The 23034-nt window shown below is 40.0% G+C and overlaps 1 protein-coding gene and 1 long non-coding RNA gene across 2 annotated transcripts in view; one reads left to right on the plus strand and one right to left on the minus strand.

Annotated features, from left to right (window-relative positions):
* The window catches only part of LOC129498332 (uncharacterized), a 48126-nt gene that overhangs the window by 10905 nt on the left and 14187 nt on the right, over window positions 1-23034 (minus strand). Inside the window, exon 2 of the long non-coding RNA XR_008662106.1 lies at window positions 6125-6189. This is a non-coding gene — a long non-coding RNA (uncharacterized LOC129498332). The remainder of the gene's footprint in view (window positions 1-6124; window positions 6190-23034) is intronic.
* Window positions 14290-22120, plus strand: LOC129498330 (5-hydroxytryptamine receptor 3E-like). Its single transcript, XM_055307642.1, has 9 exons — window positions 14290-14356; window positions 16073-16239; window positions 16744-16788; window positions 19195-19304; window positions 19476-19645; window positions 20177-20337; window positions 20919-21123; window positions 21288-21503; window positions 21635-22120. The coding sequence occupies exons 1-9, from the start codon at window positions 14290-14292 to the stop codon at window positions 21862-21864; spliced, it is 1371 nt and encodes a 456-aa protein (XP_055163617.1). The 3' UTR covers window positions 21865-22120.

Raw genomic sequence — 23034 nt, forward strand, 5'->3', positions numbered from 1 at the left:
GACAACCTACAGAATGGGAGAAGATATTTGCAAACGACATATCAGAAAAAGGGCTAGTATCTAACATCTATAAAGAACTTATCAAACTCAATACCCAAGAAACAAACAATCAAATCATGAAATGGGAAGAAGACATGAACAGAAATTTCTCCAAAGAAGACATACCCATGGCCAACAAGCACATGAAAAAATGCTACACACACTTGCCATCAGGGAAATACAAATCAAAACCATAATGAGATACCACCTCATACCAGTGAGAATGGCGAAAATTAACAAGACAGGAAACAACAAATGTTGGAGAGGATGTGGAGAAAGGGAAACCCTCTTGCATTGCTGGTAGGAATCTAAACTGGTACAGTCATTCTGGAAAACAGTGTGGAGGTTCCTCAAGAAGTTAAAAATAGAGCTACCCTATGACCCAGCAATTGTACTACTGAGTATTTGTTCCAAAGATACTGATGTAGTGAAACACAGAACACTTACATCCCAATGTTCATAGCAGTAATATCCACAATAGCCAAACTGTGGAAGGAGCCACGATATCTTTCGACAGATGAATGGATAAAGAAGGTATGATACACACACACACACACACACACACACACACACACACACAATGGAATATTACTCAGCTATCAGAAAAGACGAATATCCACCATTTGTTTTGACGTGAATGGAACTGGAAGGTATTATGCTGAATGAAATAAGTCAATCATAGAAGGACAATCATTATATGGTTTCACTCATATATGGAATATAAGAAATAGTGAAAGGGATTATAATAGAAAGGAGGGGAACTGAGTGGGGAAAAAAACCATGAGGGACTCCAAACTCTGGGAAACAAACAAAGGGTTGTGGAAGGGGAGGTGGGTGGGGAGATGGGGTAACTGGGTGATGGGCACTGAGGAGAGCACTTGATGGGATGAGCACTGGGTGTTATACTATATGTTGGCAAATTGAATTTTAATTTTAAAAAATGAAAAAAAAAAAGAGATGCTTAACTGACTGAACCACCCAGGTATCTTAATCTACTATCTTAGCCATTTTTTAAAGTAGGTTCTATGCCCAGCGTGGAGCCCAACATAGGGATCAAACTTAGCCCTGAGAAGACCTGAGCTGAAATCAAGAGTAGGTCACTTAACCAACTGAGTCACCCAGGCACCCTTGTATATGCCAAAAAATTTTAAATGGTTGTAGTAAGCCTACTAGCTTATTATTCATAATTTTCAAAAATGAAAGAGCAGATAAGAATATATTATAAGAATTATGCAATATAATAAGGAACTTTGGTTGTTTCTATGGCATGCAAAACAAGACAATAAAGTCAATCTAAGGGTGCCTGGGTGGCTCAGCCGGTTAAGTGTCTGCCTTCAACTCAGGTCATGATCCTGTGATTCTGCGGTTGAGCATCATTGCATCTAGCTCCCTGCTTACCAGAGAGTCTGCTTCTCTATTTCCCTCTATTGCTCCTTCTTCCGTCCACATTCGTGCTCCATCTCTCTCTCTCTCTCCCTCCCTCCCTCAAAATAAATAAATAAAATCTATTAAAAAATAAAAAATTAAATAAAATCAATCTAAGAAAAGCTTTAGACAAAATAATTAGAAACGTGATTAACTATTTTCAAAGAAGACAGTGAACATTACAACTAATTTATAAAAATGGATGAACACACTTTTTTTTAAAAGATTTTATTTATTTATTCATGAGAGACACGGAGAGAGAGAGAGAGGCAGAGACACAGGCAGAGGGAGAAGCAGGCTCCATTGAGGGAGCCTGATGCGGGACTCGATCCCAGGACTCCAGGATCATGCCCTGGGCCGAAGGCAGGCGCTAAACCGCTGAGCCACCCAGGGATCCCCTGAACACACTTTATAAAAAGGAAAAATAGTAAGACATAACGTATAATAATCCTGACTTTATATATTATGAATATATCAAGCTTTTTGTAAGAATATACCAAGAACACATCAAGAATGCTTAGAGATTCAATAACTCTTAAGTCCTAAATATCTGTATATTAATTAAACTACATAGATAATATGAATCTCCAGTTGAAGCCCAGAAGATGCTAGATTCAAATTTAAAAAGTAAAAATGTGACCATGCTATATTAAAAAGAAATAATAACTGAAATTATGACCAAAGGCTCCAACCACATAGCCAAGAGATCTGCTGCCCTCTTCTGGAGGCCAATATCCCATGATTCAGTTCTGACTTCAAGGAAAGAGGACACACGCAGAACCTCTAGGCTTACTTTTGCTTTTTCTTACTTTCTTCCTCTTAAAAAAATAATGCTAAATTCACATAAAAATTGCAAAAATAGTACAAAGAGATCCTGTGTACCCTTCACTGGGATTCCTCAATCATGGGTATTTCTAAGTCATTGAGAAACAGTTGCAGAATTGATGATCCATTAACCCCGAATATTTCAGAGCATATTTCCTAAAAACAAGAGTCCTATACAAACCACAGCACAACCATCAACATCAGAAAATTAACATTAGGGGTGCCTGGGTAGCTTAGTCATGTGTCTGCCTTTAGCTCAGATCAGGATCCTGGAGTCCCAGGATGGAGCCCATATCAGGCTCCCTGCTCAACAAGGAGTCTGCTTCTCCCTCTACCCCTCACCCAACTCATGCTCTGTCTTGCTCACTCTTTTTTTTCTCTCCCTCTCATATAAATAAAACCTTTTAAAAAAAAGAAAATTAACATCATTCCAAAATTACCATCTAATCTACAAGCCCTACTTGAATTTTGCCTCTTGTCCCAATAATGTCTTCTATAGGTACAGAAAATAAACACTGCATTTAGCTCCAGTCTCCTTCAATCTGAAACAGCTTCTCAGTCTCCTTGTCTTTCATGATCTTGACATTTATGAAAAGTACTGCCAGTTACTTTGAGGATTCTCCCTCAATTTGTATTTGTCTAACATTTACTTATAATTTATGCATTTTTTGCAGGAATACCCCAGAAGTGATGCACGATATCAATTTGTCCCTTGACTGATGATATAACTGTTAACTAGTAGTTAAATGAATTAGCTGAATAGTAATTAAATTAGATAGTAGTTAATGAGTAATTAAAGATAATTAATAAGTATGGCATGCTTATTAATTAGTAAGTAATTAATAAGATTTGTGAAAAGATGCTTTGAGACCATGTAATTATCCCATTCCTCATCATAATGATTCTTATATGAATTACTTATCACTTATTTGGGGATCTTAACAAAATCATTCTTTTCTAATTCCATCATTTCTTCTACACTTCATTGGTGCTCCAATGTAAAGTAGAGCTTTCTTTTTATTTTATTCATTTATATCAGAACATATTCATGGATCGTTATGTTTTTCAAAGAGTTAAATCCACTATTATCAATATTTATTTTGTTCTTATTCTTTTTAATAATTTATTTATTTATTTATTTATTTATCAGAGAGAGAGAGAGAGAGCGCGCACGTAGGCAGGCAGAGGGAGAGGGAGAAAGCAGGTGCCCTGCTGAGCAGAGAGCCTGACTTGGGGCTCAGGGCTCAATACCAAAACCCTGGGGTCATTACCTGAGCCAAAGGCAGACACTTAACCAACTGAGCCACCCAGGCACCCCCATCAATATTTATTTGGGGGGGTCAATTGTTTGTACTTACTCTGGACCAACAAAGAAGAAAGCAGTAGTTGACGATATGGCAATGACAGAAATATGGGGGAAATGACCATTTCATTTGTTGATGCCCTTCTGCCAAAGACCACCATAAACATTCATATAGTTAAACAAACTGGCTTTACCACTCATTGCAACAAGAGGGAACACAAATTATAGGTAATCATGGGATATCTCAGTGAGAGAGAATAAGAGTCTGTTAGAGGATTTGGTCTTCCCTTGGGTGATTTGGGGAGAGTATAAAAAAGAAATTGTTCAAAAATTGAATACTGTCAGAAATCAACAGTATGAATACATAAAAAATAATAGTCATTCATTTAGCAAGAGGGGGGTATTTTGTATTCTGTGGTTTTACATAGTTATCTTGTTCTTGTATGTGAGTACAAAATTATGAAGCAGCTTGTTTTGTCCATTTTATCATGATCTCAGGGTAATGATGTCTGAGGTTGGTATTCTGCAAGATTATTTAAAATGAACAAATGGCCTGTGAGTGTCAGGTCACTTCTAGACATCAGAGGCTGCTTCTTTCTCATGATATAAGAGTGGGAGTGCATGATTGTGCAATGTCACACATCAGCATTTTAGTAGACTAGCACAGTTCATAATTCAGCTTTATATGGCCATATGCATCACAGACTTTATAACTTCTCTAACTGGCAAAAATGAACATGTTTATATTGCCTCTTCATAGCATATAAAGTAAGAAGCTGGGGAATGTGAAGTGGGTGAACACGGGAGCCAAAAGGCAAAAGCTTCCAGTTATAAAATAAAGAAGTCATGGGGATGTAATGTACAGCATGGTCACTATAGTTAGTAATACTGTACTACACATTTGAAAGTTGCTAACGAGAATAGATTTTAAAAGTTCTCATCACAAGAAAAAAACTGTAACTATGTGTGGTGACATGTTAACTAGACTTATGGTGGTGATTATTCTGCAATATATCAAATATCAAATCATTATTTTGTATACCTGAAACTAATATAACATCATGTCAGTTTTACCTCAATAAAAACAAGCAAACAAAAATATATATGGCCTATCTTAATAAACTAGGGGAGGAATTTACAAAGGGGTTTCAAGAGCCTAGCCAGTAATAGTACTGCCTGAAAGTTAGAAAGTACAGCTTTATACTTAAGATCATATTCTCTGGAGTCCAACTACCTGGGATCACCTTCCACCTCTGCTTCTTACTAGCTATGTGATCTTGGGCAAGTTTCTTAGCAACCCTGAGCCTCTGTTTCCTCACCTAAAAAGTGAAAGACTGGGAGGCCTGGGTGGCTCAGTGGTTGAGCATCTGCCCTCAGCTCAGGGTGTGATCCGGGGGTCCTGGGATAAAGTCCCGCATCGGGCTCCCCATAGGGAGCCTGCTTCTCCCTCTGCTTATGTCTCTGCCTCTCTCACTCTCTGTCTCTCATGAATAAATAAATAAAATCTTTAAAAATAAACAAATGAATAAAAATTTAAAAAATTAAAAGTGGAAACTAACAGTTCCTGTTTCATAGGGTTGTTTTGAGGATTGAATCAAGTAATTCTCATGTTACAGAACTACGCGCTCAGTAAATGTCAGCTATTACAAAACAAAAATGAAGAAGCAAAAATATATAAAATAAACTTCAAATTTAGTAAGCAGTGTTTCAATTTAGAAATGATCTAAATATCCAATAAATATCCATTAACTCAATTTATTGTCCAAAGCTAACCACATTACAAATCATCTTCAAGCTGACATACTAACAGAAGATACTGTTGAAATACGATTGTCAATAAATAAAACTTTAAAATAATTACTGTCAGAATAATGAATCAATTTGGTTAAACACAAATCTATATTTTTCATACCTTAAAAATTAAGTAGAAGTAATGCTAGCTTCTTTGAGTATATCTGTATACATTTAGGAAGAACTTACCTAAGTTGAATAAAAACATAACCTTGTATTGTATCTATATTGATAAATCAAAAAAATTGCTCTTTCTATTAACCCAAAGTTAACTAGCAATGTATAAGTTTTCCAGTTTCTTCATGTCTTCCACACATTGGTTATTGTATGTCTTATTCTAGAGGGCATAAAATGGTATCTTACTGTGATCTTAATTTGCATTTCTCTGATGACTAAGGATGTTGAGCCTATTTTTATGCACTTATTAGTCAGAAGTCCTTTTAAAAGAATGTGATTTTTTTTTTTTTTTTTTAGAATGTGATTTTCTTAAGAGTACTGGCCGCACTGGCACATGCTCCTGCTCACTCTCTTGCTCTCCCTTCACCTGCTGCAAGAGACTTACAGCATCTCACTTAATGTTGGAATCACATACACACACATTATAGTAAACATATGAAAACTCACTCCTATCTCACATATTATTTACACAAGAATGAAATCCTTGATCTAATTCCCTTGGGTAGATATGCTGTTGGAATTCAGAATTTTTCAGATTTTGAAATGATAATAGATTGTACATACCACATATTACATAATGCTTCCACAGGGGCTTGGGATAGTATTCATAGTCAAACACATTTCTATTTCTGCAGAAAAAAAATATGAATATTCACACCAAGAGGAATAAATAGAGAACATAAACAGCTTCAGGTTATGCTGTGCTGCCAAATCAGTTCACCCCAAACTAGCCAAAAAATTTTTCATTTTCAGAACTTTCTGGATTCCAGAATTGTGGATAAAGACTTGTGGGGCTATTTATATCAATGTAAGAGTTGAATAGGCTACCTGACAATGTTCAGGTTATTTGACATTTAATTAAATATTTATTAATTTTGGATTTTCAATTTTCTTTTTCTATTTTGGAGCCAATAACTTTTTCCCAAATATCAACCATCTAATAGACTACTAGGAATCTCTTAAACTCTGTGCACTATGCCCCCAGTACAGACAAAATACTCTTGTTGATTTATGTAAACATGAGAAGGGACACAGAAACAAGAGCAAAAACAAAAGAGTAGCATGAACTTGTAAGAACAGTGAAAAAACGCTAGTGGCCAGAATAAGTGAGTGCTTAAGAATAATGCCAAAATGAGGAAGGAGAACATTTACTCAGTACCTGTGAAATATCCAGCACTGAACTAACTTTTTTCAAATGCCATCTCTTTAATCACCATTCAAAACCTAATAAGAGGGTATTATTATCCTCATTTTGGAGATGAGATCAAATATTCAGAATTTAAGAGCTTTCCCCAGAATTAAACAGTCAGTATGTGATGGAACCAGGATTTGAATCTATGTCTTCCAAATCCAAGGTCAATACTCTTCTCATAATAATGTCTTGGTATAGTCAGAATAGAATACATACAAAGAGAGTCATCCCTGGGGAAGAGATTTACATCTTTTTCATTAGGTAAAATAATTAAGCCAACTGGAGATAAGCAAAAATGACCAAGAGAATTGAATACTAACAAATAGGAAAGAGGAAAAAGACACTCAACTAATTTAAGAGATTTTATATCTCTAACCCTCAATGAGTTTTCATCAAAGGTTAACATAAGAGTTTGCAGATATAATTTCAGAACCAAAGTTAGTAATAGTCACAAATCATGGAGAAAAGAAGGAGTATCTGATAATGCACCAACATTTTCCTTATTTCTAAAATTGGGGAAGGGGGGTAAATTCCAAAAACATTAGATCACTAAAGTTTGACCTCAGTCTTGAGCAAAACTCTTAAGTGGAATCCTAAACGAATGACTTATAGAGCACAACATAGTGATCACTATTTGACTAAAACCAATAAGCATACCAAAATAAGCCCATTTTCTCTTTTATATGGTTCTTTAACTGATTCTAAGAAAAGGGTCTTAAGTTAAAGTCCGTGGCTTGTGAACTTTGAAATCACACGCAAAATTTAGTGCATGTGAACATTTTTCTGGCTGGACAAAGGGTCTTTTAGCTTTCATTAGATTTTCAAAGTTGTAGAGTCAGAGGCTTTTGTGATCTCATGGCAGTGAGAAAAAAATGAAGTCTCCGGGGATCCCTGGGTGGCGCAGCGGTTTAGCGCCTGCCTTTGGCCCAGGGCGCGATCCTGGAGACCCGGGATTGAATCCCACGTCGGGCTCCGGTGCATGGAGCCTGCTTCTCCCTCTGCCTGTGTCTCTGCCTCTCTCTCTGTGTGTGTGACTATCATAAATAAATAAAAAATTAAAAAAAAATGAAGTCTCCGATCAGCCTGTGCACGTCCTGTGAGTCCTCTCTTGTGTCCATGGTGATCTCCTTTGCCTCTTGGTTGCTGGGTGCTCTGATGGTACCTGCTGCTTAAAATCTATCACTTGTGAATTCTGATCAGTCTTGGCTCTAATAGAGTTTTCCTTAACTGGTTTGATTCTACCTCCGCAGTTGCTGTTGCTGTAGACCCTCTGAGCCTCATACAGGGCCTCCATCTGGCCTTGACAGTCTCCATTACAGCCTCTCCTGCAAAGGTGCTTCATCCGCCTGAGGAATTTCTGGTGCCCTTCCATACCTCATGGGGACCAAAGGAGATGCAGGAGTGCTACCCCAGGCCCTCTCTCTGCCTCACCACTCTGTACTCTGCAACTTGCACTTACCAGACTGGCCCCACAGGAAATAACAGTCTCTTTCCAGGATCCCAAATGAATGATGGAGCACAGGCCTCCTCTGCTTTTGGCATTTCTCTCAACCTACCTAACCCCCTCTCAACCACACACATACACATGCACACACACAGATTTCAGCACAGAGAATCAATGTGTGTGTATGATCACACTTGAATGTTATTGCTTACTCCCTTCTCTCTTCTCTTTGTCCCATATTCTATCAGATCAGAAGAATTAGGATTTCCATCACCTTATACTGCAGAAGAGATGTTCCATAAGTCATATTCTTGGAGGGGTAACATTTGTCCTTCCCCAGGTCTGTAATAGCAGAAGGGTTACAGAGAAAACTTATTTATGGGCCTGCTAGGAGGTAGATGTATGTGTGTTGGAAGGGAATGGTGAAGATTGAAAATTTCATAGGCTTAGTATTTTTAGACATTACCCAATTACACGTGATAATTGTCCTGAAATATTTGAAAGATGTGATCCAGAAGATAGAATTAACTTATTCTTTATTCTCTAATGGGCTGAAATACACCAGTGGTGTAAGCTACAGGAATGCAAATTTAGATTTTTTTAAAAACTTTCCAGTGACCAGAGGTTTTGTTCAAACATAAAATAGGATAATGTAAGAAATAGGGATGCCTAGGTGGCTCAGCATTTGAGTGTCTGCCTGTGGCTTGGGGTGTGATCCTGGAGTCCTGGGATCAAGTCCCGCATCTGGCTCCCAGCATGGAGCCTGCTTCTGCCTCTGCCTCCATCTCTGCCTCTCTCTCTCTCTCTGGGTCTCTCATGAATAGATAATTAAAATCTTTTTAAAAATTATCCCTTCCTTTTAAAAAAAAAGGATAATATAAAAAATAATGGGGGGATCCCTGGGTGGCGCAGCGGTTTAGCGCCTGCCTTTGGCCCAGGGCGCGATCCTGGAGACCCGGGATCGAATCCCACGTCGGGCTCCCGGTGCATGGAGTCTGCTTCTCCCTCTGCCTATGTCTCTGCCTCTCTCTCTCTCTCTCTCTTTCTGTGTGACTATCATAAATAAATAAAAATTTAAAAAAAAGAAATAATGGGATGGTGTCACTGGAAATGTTAGTATTAAATCACAAGTTTGGATGGCTGCTGATCAAAGATACATAGGGGAAAAAAATCCACTTTGGTTTAAAGATCATAATAAATGACCTTAAAATTACCTAAGGATACAGACTGTCATCTTTTTTTTTTCCAAATGAGATTTTAATCATTTCTCTTCTGACATTATTAGCAAGTAGACTGCAGACTGACATGTCTCTGAGTTGACCATCCACTACTCTATCTCAGACTAAAGGTAGCCAAGACTTGAGGCTAGCAGCAGAGAGGAAAAGTCATATGCAAGGAATTGAAACACCAAGCCCGTGTCACATATTGGCATGCAGTCTAAATTTACACTACTCATATGGTGTGGGATTCTTAAAAATTCACATACACACACACACACACACACAAGAAATAAGTGGACCTGATTAAAAATTCAAAGGCTATGTCCGAGACAAATGACAATTTTCTTTGTAGGGAAACTTCACAACCCAAGCATGTGAAATCCCCACTGAAATAATCTTCTGAAAATGAGTTTACAATCAAGAGTTGCAAATTATGAGGAAACAAACCACAAAACAAAGTTAGCAAAATAGTTAGCATACCAAGAACTAGATGTAATAAAACAATCTGAATGTAATGTAAAATAAATATGTTCTATCAAAAAATTCAGAAATCTCTACTTAACATGAATATTTTATTGAGCAAGGAATAAACTATTGGAGAATAGGGAGACAATCTAAAGTAGTTAAACTCCAATCTCAGCAGTTACAGCTCAGTTTATAAAGCATGAAAACAGGAGTGCATTTTCTATTGTGTCCTGTACTAGAAACTTACACTCTTTTTCATCCCAAGCTCACTTTGTAGCTGATTAGCTAGGGAGCGTTTTTTTTCTTAGTAAGGTTTACACCCAACGTGGGGCTTAAACTCACTACCCCCAAAATCCAGAGTCGCAGGCTCCACTGATTGAGCCAACCAGGTGCCCTCCGGCTATAAAGCTTTAAGGTCATACGGACATGAAGAAATCTTAACTTTTTAAGGTCAGAGTAAGCGTTTGGGGAAATCAGGACAGTTTTAACTTTTGGTTGCATGATTATGAGGGTTTGGTCTAGGAATATATTCAAACTGTGGTCTCCATTTTGGTTTTGCTTTAACAGTTACAAATAATAAAAGATTAAAGAAATATTTGGATCCAAAATGAAAGAACAATACAAGAAAGAAAGAAGTTAGGGAGGGAGAATGGGAGGAAGGAACGAACGAGTCAAATAGATTGATTTCTTTTTAATTTTTATTTATTTATGATAGTCACACAGAGAGAGAGAGAGGCAGAGACACAGGCAGAGAGAGAAGCAGGCTCCATGCACCGGGAGCCCGACGTGGGATTCGATCCCAGGTCTCCAGGATCGCGCCCTGGGCCAAAGGCAGGCGCTAAACCGCTGCGCCACCCAGTGATCCCAGATAGATTTCTTAAAAGAACCAAATAGAACTTACAGAAACAAAAAATATAATCACTGAAATTGAAAACTCAGTAGACAGATTAGATAATAGTTTAAATACAATTGAGAAGAAAATGTGTTACCTGGAAAGTAGATCTGAAAGAATTACTAGAGACATAGATAAATGGATGGAAAACATAAAAGAGGGATATAATAGGCAGAATAATGGTCCCCCAAGGATGTTCACATCCTTTTTTTTTTAAATTTATTTATTCATGAGAGACAGAGAGAGAGAGAGAGAGAGAGAGAGGGAGAGGCAGAGGCAGAAGCAGGATCCATGCAGGGAGCCCGACACAGGACTCGATCCCAGAACTCCAGAATCACGCCCTGAGCTGAAGGCGGGTGCTAAACCGCTGAGCCACCCAGGGATCCCGGATGGTCACATCCTTATCTCTGGAACCTGTGAATATGTTACATGGAAAGGGGTGAATTAAGGTTGCAGATGGAATTAAATTGGCTAACTGGCTGACCTTGAGTAGGGAGAGTGTCCTGGATTATCCAGGTGGGCCCCTTGTAATCATCAAGGTCCTTAAAAGCGAAAGAGGAGAGAGAAGAGCATAGGAAGCAGAGAGATGGCTGTGTGAAAAAGACTTGCTAATGTTTCTGGCTTTAAAGATGGGAAAATGGGACCATGAACCTTCAAGGAATGCAGGCAGCCTCTAAAAACTGGAAAAGAAAAGAAAAAAAAAAACTGGAAAAGACAAGGAAATGAATTTGCTCCTAGAGCCTCCAGAAGGAATGCAGCTGTGGCAAAACATTGATTTTATCTCTGTGAGACTCATTTCAGACTTCTGGCCTACAAAAATGTAAAATAATAAATTTGTGTTTTTTAAAGCCACCTAAGTTTATGATTTGTTACAATAGCAGTGGGAAACTAATATAAGAGGTTAAAGCCATGTGAAGTGAAAGGAATGATCCAACATATATCTAATAAGAGAAAACACATAGGGGAAATACAGTATTTTTAAATGGCTGAGAATTTTCCAGAATTGAAGAGATGAGTCTTAAGACTGAGAAATCACACAAAAGTCTGAATGTGATACCTATCAACTAATCCACAACCATGAATATTGTAGTGAATTATATGAGATAAAGTCTTTTTTTTCCTTAACTTTTAAAAATTTTCTTTAATTCAATTAATTAACATATAATGTATTATTGGCTTCAAAGGTAGAGGTCAGTGATTCATCAGTCTTATGTAATACCCAGTGCTCATTAGATCATATGCCCTCCTTAATGTTCATCACACAGTTACCCCACCTCCCATCCCCTCCCCTCCAGCAATCCTCAGTTTGTTTCCTATAATTGAGTCTCTGGGATGCCTGGGTGGCTCAGCCATTGAGCATCTGCCTTCAGGTCAGGGCGTGGTTCTGGAGTCCTAAGATTGAGTCCCATATCGGGCTCCCTGTAAGGAGTCTGCTTCTCCCTCTGCCTGTGTCTCTGCCTCTCTCTGTGTGTCTCTCATGAATAAAAAAATTTTTTTTTAAAAAGAGTCTCTTATGGTTGTCTCCCTCTATGATTTCATCTTGTTTTTTCTTCTCTTCCTCTATGATCCTGTTTTGTTTCTTAAATTCCACATGAGTGAAATCATATAATTGTCTTTCTCTGATTCACTTATTTCTCTTAGCATAATATCCTTTAGTTCTATCCACATCATCGCAAATGGCAAGATTTTTTCTTTTTTGATGGCATAGTAGTATTCCGTTGTATATACATACCACATCTTCATTATCCATTCATCTGTTGATGGACATCGAGGCTCTTTCTATAGTTTGGCTATTGTGGACACTGCTGCTGTAAACATTGGGGTGCAGGTGCCCCTTCAGATCACTACATTTGTATCTGTGGGGTAAATACCCAGTAATGCAATTGCTGGGTCATAGGGTAGCTCTATTTCCTTTTTTTCTTTTCTTTTTTTTTTAAGATTTTATTTATTTATTCATAGAGACAGAGAGAGAGAGAGAGAGAGAGAGAGAGAGAGGCAGAGACACAGGCAGAGGAGAAGCAGGCACCATACAGAGAGCCTGACATGGGACTCGATCCCGGGTCTCCAGGATCACGCCCTGGGGCAGGTGGCGCTAAACTGCTGCGCCACCGGGGCTGCCCAGGGTAGCTCTATTTTCAACTTTTTGAGGAACCTCCATACTGTTTTCCAGAGTGTCTGCACCAGCATGCATTCCCACCAAGAGTGTACAAGGGTTCCCCTTTCTTAGCATCTTTGCCAACATCTGTTGTTTCCTGACTTGTTCATTTTAGCCATTGTGACCAGTGTGAGGTAGTATCTCATTCGGTTTTTATTTGTATTTCCTTGATGCCAAGTGATGTTGAACACTTTTTCATGTGTCTGTTGGCCATATGTATGTCTTCTTTAGAGAAATGTCTGTTCATGTCTTCTGCCCATTTCTTGATTGGATTATTTGTTCTTTGGGTGTTGAATTTGAAAAGTTCTCTATAGATTTTGCATATTAGCCCTTTATCTGATAGGTCATTTGTTTGTTTCCTTTGCTGTGTAAAAGCTTTTTATCTTGATGAAGTTCAAATAGTTCTTTTTTGACTTTGTTTCCGTTGCCTTTGGAAACGTGTCTAGCAATAAGTTGCTGCAGTCAAGGTCAAAGAGATTGCTGCCTGTGTTCTCCTCTAGGATTTTGATGAATTCCTGTCTCACATTTAGGTCTTTCATCCATTTTGAGTCTATTTTTGTGTATGGTGTGAGAAAATGGTCCAGTTTCATTCTTCTGCAAGTGGCTGTCCAATTTTCCCAACACCATTTATTGAAGAGACTGTCTTTTTTCCATTGGATATTCTTGCCTGCTTTTTTGAAGATTAGTTGATCATAGAGTTGAGGGTCCATTTCTGGGTTCTCTATTCTGTTCCATTGCTCTATGTGTCTGTTTTTGTGCCAGTACCACACTGTCTTGATTATTACATCTTTGTAATAGAGTTTGAAGTCCAGAATTGTGGTTTTCTTTTTCAACATTCTTTGGCTATTCGAGGTCTTTTCTGGCTCCATACAAATTTTAGGATTATTTGTTCCAATTCTATGAAATAAGTGGATAGTTTGATAGGGAATGCATTGAATGTACAGATTGCTCTAGGTAGCATAGATATTTTAACAATATTTGTTGTTCCAATCCATGTGCATGGAATATTTTTCCATTTCTTTGTCTTCCTCAATTTCTTTCATGAGTGTTCTATAGTTTCCTGAGTACAGATCTTTTGCCTCTTTGGTTAAGTTTATTCCTAGGTATCTTATGGTTTGGAATAAATAAATGGGATTGACTCCTTAATTTTTTATAAGAGAAAAAGTCTTAAAAGCAAACAGACCCTCCAGCATGGGCAAGAACAAGACATCCAGGACTCTCTTTCCAGGAAGGTAACAAATGTCAGTGGTCAACCAATGCTATCAATATTCAAAATTAGACTCTAGGTGTGGCCTGTGATCCTTTAATCTAGGGATTCCTGGGTGCTGGCACACTCTCAGGGAAGAATTTAGACAAAGAAGATGGAAGGAAGCTGGTTCCACAAAAACAGATTCCCCTTCTTCCTTGTCCTCAGTCTTCTAATTCAAGGTAAGAAAGGGGCAACAACGGGGGGGGAAAGCGAAGACTCTCTGTAGTTGAACACCTAGAAACTTCTTACAAATTTCCAATTCCCAGAGATTACCTAAAATGGGCATTCTTATTTCATAATTTTGTTATAATAATGCCTGAATAGACTTTCCTTCTCTGAAAGATAGAAAATATCCTTCCAGAGATGTGCCACACAGGAACACTTCTATTTCTCTTCCCATGAACCATCCCTGATTGTCTTCTCTACCATTTAGCGTAAATGTCCATCCATCTTTTTACACACAGATATAATTCTTTTTTTCTATAGCTATGAAACCCACCCCATTCTAGCAAAGTGCTCATTTTAAGCCATAACTTGCCCATCCACCTACAGAATCAAGTGCTCTAGGTTAGGTAAGATGCCAGAAGGTAGCAGGTGGAGAGTGAAAATGGAGTGTGCTTCTCTTTCAGGCAGTTAGCATGGTATAGTGGAAAGAACATGGGATTTGGAGACAGACAAACCTAGGTTTGAATCTTGGTCCCTCACTTTGCTCCTTATTTAACCTTGGGCAAATTACCTGGCTTCTCTGAGCTCCAGTTTCCTCATATGTAAAACAGAACCTACCTTTCAGAGTTGTGAGGATTCAGTGAGAGAAAGTGAGTAGCAGTGGCTGCCTGGCATTTGATAGGTATCAATAAATGTCATCTCTCCCACTTATATTGTCATATAACTTCTGGATAAGGGTCCATAGAGGAGGGCTGTACCAGTGGTGACTTTAGGGGCCAGTACAAAAAAGAGAAAGAAATTGTACACCTAGTCTACTCAGCAGAAAACATTAGAAATGTTCATCTGGTTACTCACAGACCATGCTTGACAAATAAATACTCACTGCTCATAGAATGATTCAAGGATTTAGCTGGAGAGCACTGTGACTCTGGGAATGGATAAAGCTCGATGTTCTTGGCACACAACCCTCTCTCTCATTCCAGGTTGTTATTCCTCTAACAAATTTCTACCAGTAGAGAATTGGAATATCTATTAGTCAGAAATGAGGGGAAGGAAATACCTCAAAAGCCTCAAAGTAGAAAACTGATAGACAGTTGAGCAGCAAAATAGGGAGAAGGAAGGAAATAAGGGGCAGTGAAGATGAAACAGGTGCATTCTCTTTGCCCCCTCCCCCCAGTGAAATCCTAGCCGATGGCTATCACTGTCCCAGGGCTCAGTTTGCATATGGATTTGGGCATGCTTTGCATGGAAATAGAAACATTAGGAAGAAGGCCAGAGCCCTAACTCACCTTACCACATTAGCTTCCATCATTTGCCTTCCAGCCCAACCCACCTCCCTGGCCTTGGTAGGCAGCACCCAACCTCTGGGTGATCCTCCTCCCCATTCTCTATCTCCTCATTGGGGGTGTATGCTGCAGCAACATCAAACAAATTAGGGTTCAGATCAAGTCCAGTTTCTGCCCTTTATATATTTGACCTCCTCTTATTGCATCTCAGTTGACTCATTTATTACATAAGGATAAAAATCATTTCTACGTGATAGGGGGTTGGGAGGATTAAATGAGGTAATTTGTTTTAAGAGCTTAGACTATACCTGGCACATAGTCAATGCTCAATAAATTTTAGCTATCATTATTATCACAGGCAACCCCCAAGATCCTGTCATAAGGACCTTTCCTATAGGCAACATGAGACTTCCCTCCTTCTCACACATTCTATATCCACTACAGGAAAGGGCAGTACCTTCATCATCAACTGCTCAGGGTTTGGCCAGCATGGGGTGTACCCCACTGTTCTGGATTCAGCGTTTGACAGGAAGGCTTTCCGTCCAGTCACCAACTTCAGCATCCCCACTCTAGTCAATATCTCCTTCACTATGTCTGCCATCCTAGATGTGGTGAGTGCTGACCTCTCTGGCCCTTAATTTTTTCCCACCCTGGCAAGGCAACCCCAAAAGCCCTTGTCTGCATTGCAGCTTCCTCCATCATCGCTATATGTCATTTGCCCAATGGGGATCTCAAAGAAACTGTGTCTGGTTCAATAGGATGAGATATAACAGCACATAGAAAATTTCTTTTCACTCAGTGATTCTTTACCCTGGCTGCATACCACTGTTCAGGCTCCACTCCCAGAGGTTCTGATTGGATGGAACCCAAACTTCAGTATTTTTAAGCTCCTCAAGTGATGCTAAGAGACAGCCAGGGTTGAGAAGTCCTCCTGTCAACTCTCCAACCCATGGCCCAACATATCAGTTTAATCAAGCTCTTGTACTTGACCTACATGTTGGTCTTGATCACAGCACTTTTACATACCCTGGGGTTGGTAAACAAAAGTGGGGAGTGGGAGGAATGGACAGACTTCTTAACAGTATCATACTGGAAACAGGAAATTCTTTTGACAGGATGAACAACTACAGCTCTTGTCATCATTCCTGTGGCTGGAAATGGTATGGCCAATACTGTTTATTTTATTTTCTCTCTTCATTTATAATCAGAAAGGATTTTAAACAAAGATATAATTATGACCTTTATGTACCTAACAACGTATCTTTGGAACACATGATGGAGAAGTTGAAAAATCTACAGTGATGGTGAGAGGCTTCAATATACTGCTTTCAAAAATCAAGTAGAAAAAGAATAAAAATATTGTGGTTTTTAGCAGCTCACCTAAGAAACTTGATTTAGGGGTGCCTGCATGGCTCAGCTGGCAATATCAACTCTTGATATTGGCTCAGGTCTTGATCTTAGGGTCATGAGTTTAAGCCCCATGTTGAGCTCCACGCTGGACATGGAGCCTACTTAGAAAAAAAGAAAAAAAGAAAAGAAAAGAAAAGAAAGAAAAGAAAAGAAAAGAAAAGAAAAGAAAAAAAACTTGATTTAATAAACATCAACCTTTGTGCCAACAAACAGGTAAAATCTCTTTTGACACGAATGGAATATTGTCCCACACTGACCATATTTTTGGCCACAAAGAAGATCTCAATCGAGTTGAGAAAGCAGAAATTAACTAGACCACAGTCTCTGATCACAATGCAAGAAAATGAAACTAACCAGAAAAAGATAGCCCTCCCAAAGAAAACATTATTTTCTGGGAATTTAAAATTAAACTTCCTGATAATTTGGCCTAAAGAGAAAACAGGGGCACCTGGGTGGCACAGTCAGTTAAGCATCCGACTCCTGCTTTTGGCTTAGGTTGTGATCTCAGGGTCATGACATAGAGCCCTGCACCAGATTTGACACTTAGTTCAGAGTCTGCTTGAGACTTTCTCTCCCTCTCCCTCTGCCTCTTCCCACTGTGTGCACACTCATGCATGCATGCTCTCTCTCTCTCTAATAAATAAATAAATCTTTAAAAAAATAAAGAGAAAATAAAGCAAACAGAAATTATGAACTAATTAGAAATGAAGAGTCCTACATATGAAAATCTATAAATATAGCCAAAGTATAACTCAGTAGAAAATTTCTATCTTAGGTGCATTAATTAGAAAACAAGAGGGGATGGACAGCCTGGGTGGCTCAGTGGTTTAGCACCGCCTTCAGCCCAGGGCCTGATCCTGGAGACCCGGGATTGAGTCCCACGTCGGGATCCCTGCGAGGAGCGTGCTTCTCCCTCTGCCTTTGTCTCTACCTCTCTCTCTCTCTGTCTCTCATAAATAAATAAAATCTTTAAAAAAAAAAAAAAGAAAAGAAAACAAGAGGGGGAAAATGAAAGTAAATGAAATAAGTTTCCAATTTGAAAAGCTTGGTTGAAGGGAAGGAGAGAGGAGAGGAGTAATTGTAATGATCACCTAATATTGCTCCCAAAGTGTAGTTACCAGATGGGCAGCACTGGTTTACCACACCAGCTGGAAACCTAGAAATGCACACAATCTTGGGTCTTGCCTAGTGTAGCCAACCATCCCAGGATGCCCAAGACTGAGGAATTCTCAGTATGTGGAATTTCCAATGCTTAAACCAGCAAAATCCTCAGGGTAAGTTAGTCACCCAACCTACTGAATCAGCTTCTACAGTTCAATACAATCCCCAGGTGTTTTATATACAAAGTGAGATTTGAGAAGCACTGATCTAGTACAAGTCTTCATTTAATGTGCATAGAGCCCTGTGTTGTGGCTGTGGTTTCACAAACTACAGCTGCTGTTGAAAGTGTCCTTAGACGAGACAAGCACACCCAAAATTGGACAATCCTTGGAAAAGAGAGTTAGGAAAGGTCATCCCAGAGACAAGGGAGGGTGGTGCCTGGTACCTGCCAAGGAGAGGAAGACCACTAAGTCTCTTGACTTCAAAGAACCCAAGGGTTTGTTCAAGATTTCCTTACAATAAAGACTGGTGAAAGGGGTCTGGAAGACAGTTGAAGCCATGCTATATACTAACACATAATACCTATGAATAACATTAGTTTCAAAATCCATTGATTAGCCTTATTTCATTTGATACTTACTAATCCCCTTATTTCATACTAAGGAAATTTTAGCTCAGAGGCTAAGTTACTGATCTTTCAGCTCTGAATCTCATTCCTACTGAAGAAAGGAGGGGATTTCTCTGATCACCAGTAGTTTCTCACAGAAATGGGAAAGGAGATGAATCAAAATTTATGAAGGAAAAAAAATTTATGAAGAAATGAACACAGAGTGTTTCAATTCTGTCATTCTTATTTCTTGAAAAAAGCTAAAGTAAATTTATCAAAATATTTATTCTACAAAGTTTGAGTGGTAGAAACACATGCTTATTATATTATCTTATCTACTTTTGAAGTGCTTGAAATATTTCATAACTCTTTTAAAGAAAAATCAAAGGACAGGAAAAAATAGCCTCAATTTATATCAGGCTCTCACTTCTCCTCCACTGGGCTCTAGGTCTGGGATAACCCATTTATCAGATGGAACCCAGAAGAGTGTGAGGGCATCACGAAGATCAGTGTGGCAACCAAGAACCTGTGGCTCCCAGACATTTTCATCGTTGAGTTGTGCGTATTAAGGGCTGGGAAAAGCCAGAGGGAAGCCCCATTTCCTGGAATCAGTAGAATTTACAATATACCATTTGGAGCCACTATAAGTGGTCTTAGATGGCTGAGAAATGACCAGAAAGGTAAAAAGAAAAACCATAGTACCTACATCCCACTCCATCTCTCTTACAGTATGGATATAGATAAAACCCCAAAAGACCTCACAGCATATGTAAGTAATGAAGGTCGCATCAGATATAAGAAACCCATGAAGGTGACCAGCATCTGTAACCTGGACATCTTCTACTTCCCTTTTGACCAGCAGAACTGCACACTCACCTTCAGCTCATTTCTCTACACAGGTAAGTTGCAGTGGAGTCTCAGGGATATGGGTGAATGAGAGCAACCAATACAACAGAAAGTAAAATATAAAGAAATTATGAACAGATGGTGACCAAGGTGTATAGGTAGAGCAAAGATTAAGGCTCTATGCATGTTTAAATATTTTCCATAAAGGCAGAACCCAAATCTGTCTTGTTTTTTTTTTAAGATTTTTTTTAATTTTTATTCATTTATTTATTTATGATAGTCACAGAGAGAGAGAGAGAGGCAGAGACAAAGGCAGAGGGAGAAGCAGGCTCCACGCAGGGAGCCCGACGTGGGATTCGATCCCGGATCTCCCGGATCGCGCCCTGGGCCAAAGGCAGGCACCAAACCGCTGCGCCACCCAGGGATCCCGAAATCTGTCTTGTTGATACCATTCCCTGTTGCAAAGTTTCTGCCATATGGTAGATACTCAAAAATATGTGTTTAATGAAATGAAAGAAAAAGAGAGTGCAGTTGAGTTGACAGGCAACTATATCCTTGGGAAATGACCTGGATTTCCCTTTCAGTGGAGAACATGTTACTGGGCATGGAGAAAGAAGTGTGGGAAATAGCAGACACGTCCCGGGACATCGTTCAAACACATGGAGAGTGGGAGCTCCTGGGCATCAACAAGGCCACCCCAAAGATGTCCCTGGGCACCAGCCTATATGATCAGATCATGTTCTATGTGAGTTCAGAGGTCCTTGCTTTTTCCTTCCTTGCTTGCTTCTACCCTTACCTAGAATTTCCACCAGGTGGGTATCTCCCAAGTTTCAGGGTTTCTCAGTTTTACTTCTGCCAGACTTGAACCTTATCTCTTGGCTGCCTAGCCATGCTCTTTTCCCTAAAGCTCACTGCTCTGGCCTAACTCATCCCTGGCAGATTCTGTACTTAATTATGAAACTGCATTCTGCATACCTCTAGATCTCAGGGTAATATCAGACCAACAAGAAAGGGAGAGATATGGAGCATCTAGGTGGCTTCGTTGGTTAAGCATCTGCCTTTGGCTCAGGTCATGATTTCAGGTCCTGGGATCCAGCCCCCAGTCAAACTCCCTGCTCAGTAGGGAGTCTGCTTCTCTCTCTCCCTCTGCCCCTCCCCCTATGCGCTCGCGCTCTCTCTCTCTCTCTCTCTCTAAATAGATAAATAAAATGCTTATTTTATTTTAAATAAGAAAAAGAAAAGAAAAAGAAAGGCAGAGACATAATCACTATTATTCCTGGCAGCCTCCAAATACCTTATCCACTGCCTTCTCTTCCCTCTCCCAAGGTGGCCATCAGGCGCAGGCCCAGGCTCTACATCATAAACCTTTTAGTGCCCAGTGGCTTCCTGATTGCCATCGATGCCCTCAGCTTCTACCTGCCAGCAGAAAGTGGAAATCGTGCTCCATTCAAGATAACCCTTCTGCTGGGCTACAATGTCTTCCTGCTCATGATGAATGACTTACTCCCCACCAGTGGCACTCCTCTTATCAGTATGGCCTCCCTAGCCTTTGGGAAAAGGGTGGGAAGGATTGGCTGAACTAGCTCAGTGGAGGGAGATATACTAGGAAAAGGAAGCTCTATGCCTGCTGGGGTGGGATTGGAGAAGTCCTTGGTTGGTGCCTCTGGACCACATGTAGGCCTACCTTCCCTCCAGGTGTCTACTTTGCCCTGTGTCTGTCCCTGATGGTGGTCAGCCTGCTGGAGACCATTTTCATCACCTACCTGCTGCACCTGGCCACCACCCAGCCCCCACCCATGCCTCGGTGGCTCTACTCTCTGCTCCTCTACTGGGCCAACCCAAGGACATGTTGCCCCACTGCACCCCAGAAGATAAATAAAGGCATAGGCCTCCCCCCTGCCCATCTGCCTGGTAAGGGGAGTCAGCACTGCCCACACTTCCTCTTCCCACAGCTCCACTCCTCTGCTCCTGCCTCCTTCCCTGGCCGCCTCCCTCCTCAGGTGCACTTCATGGCCCATGGCTGAGTCTCTTTCCCTCTGTAGGTGTGAAGGAGCCTGTGGAGTTGGTGAGAAAGGTGTCAGGTCCCAGAGAGGCAGAGTTAAATGGGTGTCCTGAGTCCACAAGGGCCCAGCAGGAAGATGAAGCTCAGAGACAGCACTTGGTCAACTTGTGGGTGCAGTTCAGCCACATGATGGACACCCTGCTCTTCTGCCTCTACTTGCTCTTCATGGCGACCTCTGTGGTCACAGTCATTGTCCTCTGGAACATCTAGCATGATGTCTATCTTCTTCTGCAGATCCCAGCCAAGAACTGCTTCTGGCTTCCAGAGACCAACCAGATCTTTACCCCTTATTGAGTATTGACTGTCATAGCCCAAAGATGACCAGTTCCCTGCTGCATTCCATGCTTCTCAATCCAACCCCACTGATCAGTCTCAACCCAACTCCAGACATTTTCCTCTTGTATCTACATTGTGTTGGCTTCCCTCAGTCTTCCCATGTGGTTCTAATCCCACTTCCTCTGCTTGCTTACTTGTCCCAATAAATCATTCTGCAGAGATCTCCGGTTCCTTGTCATATTTTCAGGTAACTATTCAGAACTGATAGTTTCAAAATATCACCTGTGCATCCCTCTGCCTGTGATAAAATTTTGATGCTATAACAAACTCTTCTCTTACCTTCAAGTTCAATGTGACAACTCTCTTGTTTGGGAAGTTTTAATTTTCTTAGGCATTTTTATTTTTTTAAAGATTTTATTTATTTTTATTTTAGAGAGTGAGAAAAACAGCATGAGCAGAGGAGGAGCATGGGGGTGCGGGGGGGGGAGATGGAGATAATCTCCAATAGACACCACGCTGAGCATGGAGCCTGACTCAGGGCTAACTCCCAAGACCCTGGGATCATGACCTGAGCCGAAACCAAGAGTTGGTCGCTAAACCAACTGAGCCACCCAGGTGCCCCTCTTAGGCATTTTAAAAGACATATTTCTTACTTGTAGATTCTTTTATTCATCTTTTTCATTATTATACAGGCGTACTGCAGAGATATTGCAGGTTAGATTCCAGACCACAATAAAGCAAATATCACAATAAAATAGTCAATGAGTGTTTTGCTTTTCCAGTAGATATAAAAGTTGGAGTCAGTTCTCTCAAAACCTGCCACTGCTTCATCAACTAAGTTTATGTAATGTTCCAAATCCTTTGTTGTCATTTTGACAACAATCTTCAATCTTCACAGCATCTTCACCAGGAGTAGTTTCCATCTCAAGAAACCACTTTCTCTGCTCATCCATAAGAAGCAATTCCTCATCCATTAGTCTTATCATGAGATTGCAGCAATCCAGTCCCATCTTCAAGCTCCACTTCTAATTCTTATTCCCCCACACCAGTGGTTACTTCCCCCACTGAAGTTTTGAGCCCCTTCATGTCATCCATAAAGTTGGA

The sequence above is a fragment of the Nyctereutes procyonoides genome, unplaced genomic scaffold, assembly GCF_905146905.1.
Source record: "Nyctereutes procyonoides isolate TBG_1078 unplaced genomic scaffold, NYPRO_anot_genome, whole genome shotgun sequence".
Lineage (NCBI taxonomy): Eukaryota > Metazoa > Chordata > Mammalia > Carnivora > Canidae > Nyctereutes > Nyctereutes procyonoides.

Bases quoted from the DNA above. Each gene is read 5' to 3' on its own strand.
- LOC129498330 (XM_055307642.1), top strand. From the start codon at position 14,290: ATGGAAGGAAGCTGGTTCCACAAAAACAGATTCCCCTTCTTCCTTGTC. The intron at 16,789-19,194 runs GTATGGCCAATA...ACTGGGCTCTAG, and splicing joins CATTCCTGTGGCTGGAAATG to GTCTGGGATAACCCATTTAT. The intron at 19,646-20,176 runs GTAAGTTGCAGT...TTTCCCTTTCAG, and splicing joins CAGCTCATTTCTCTACACAG to TGGAGAACATGTTACTGGGC.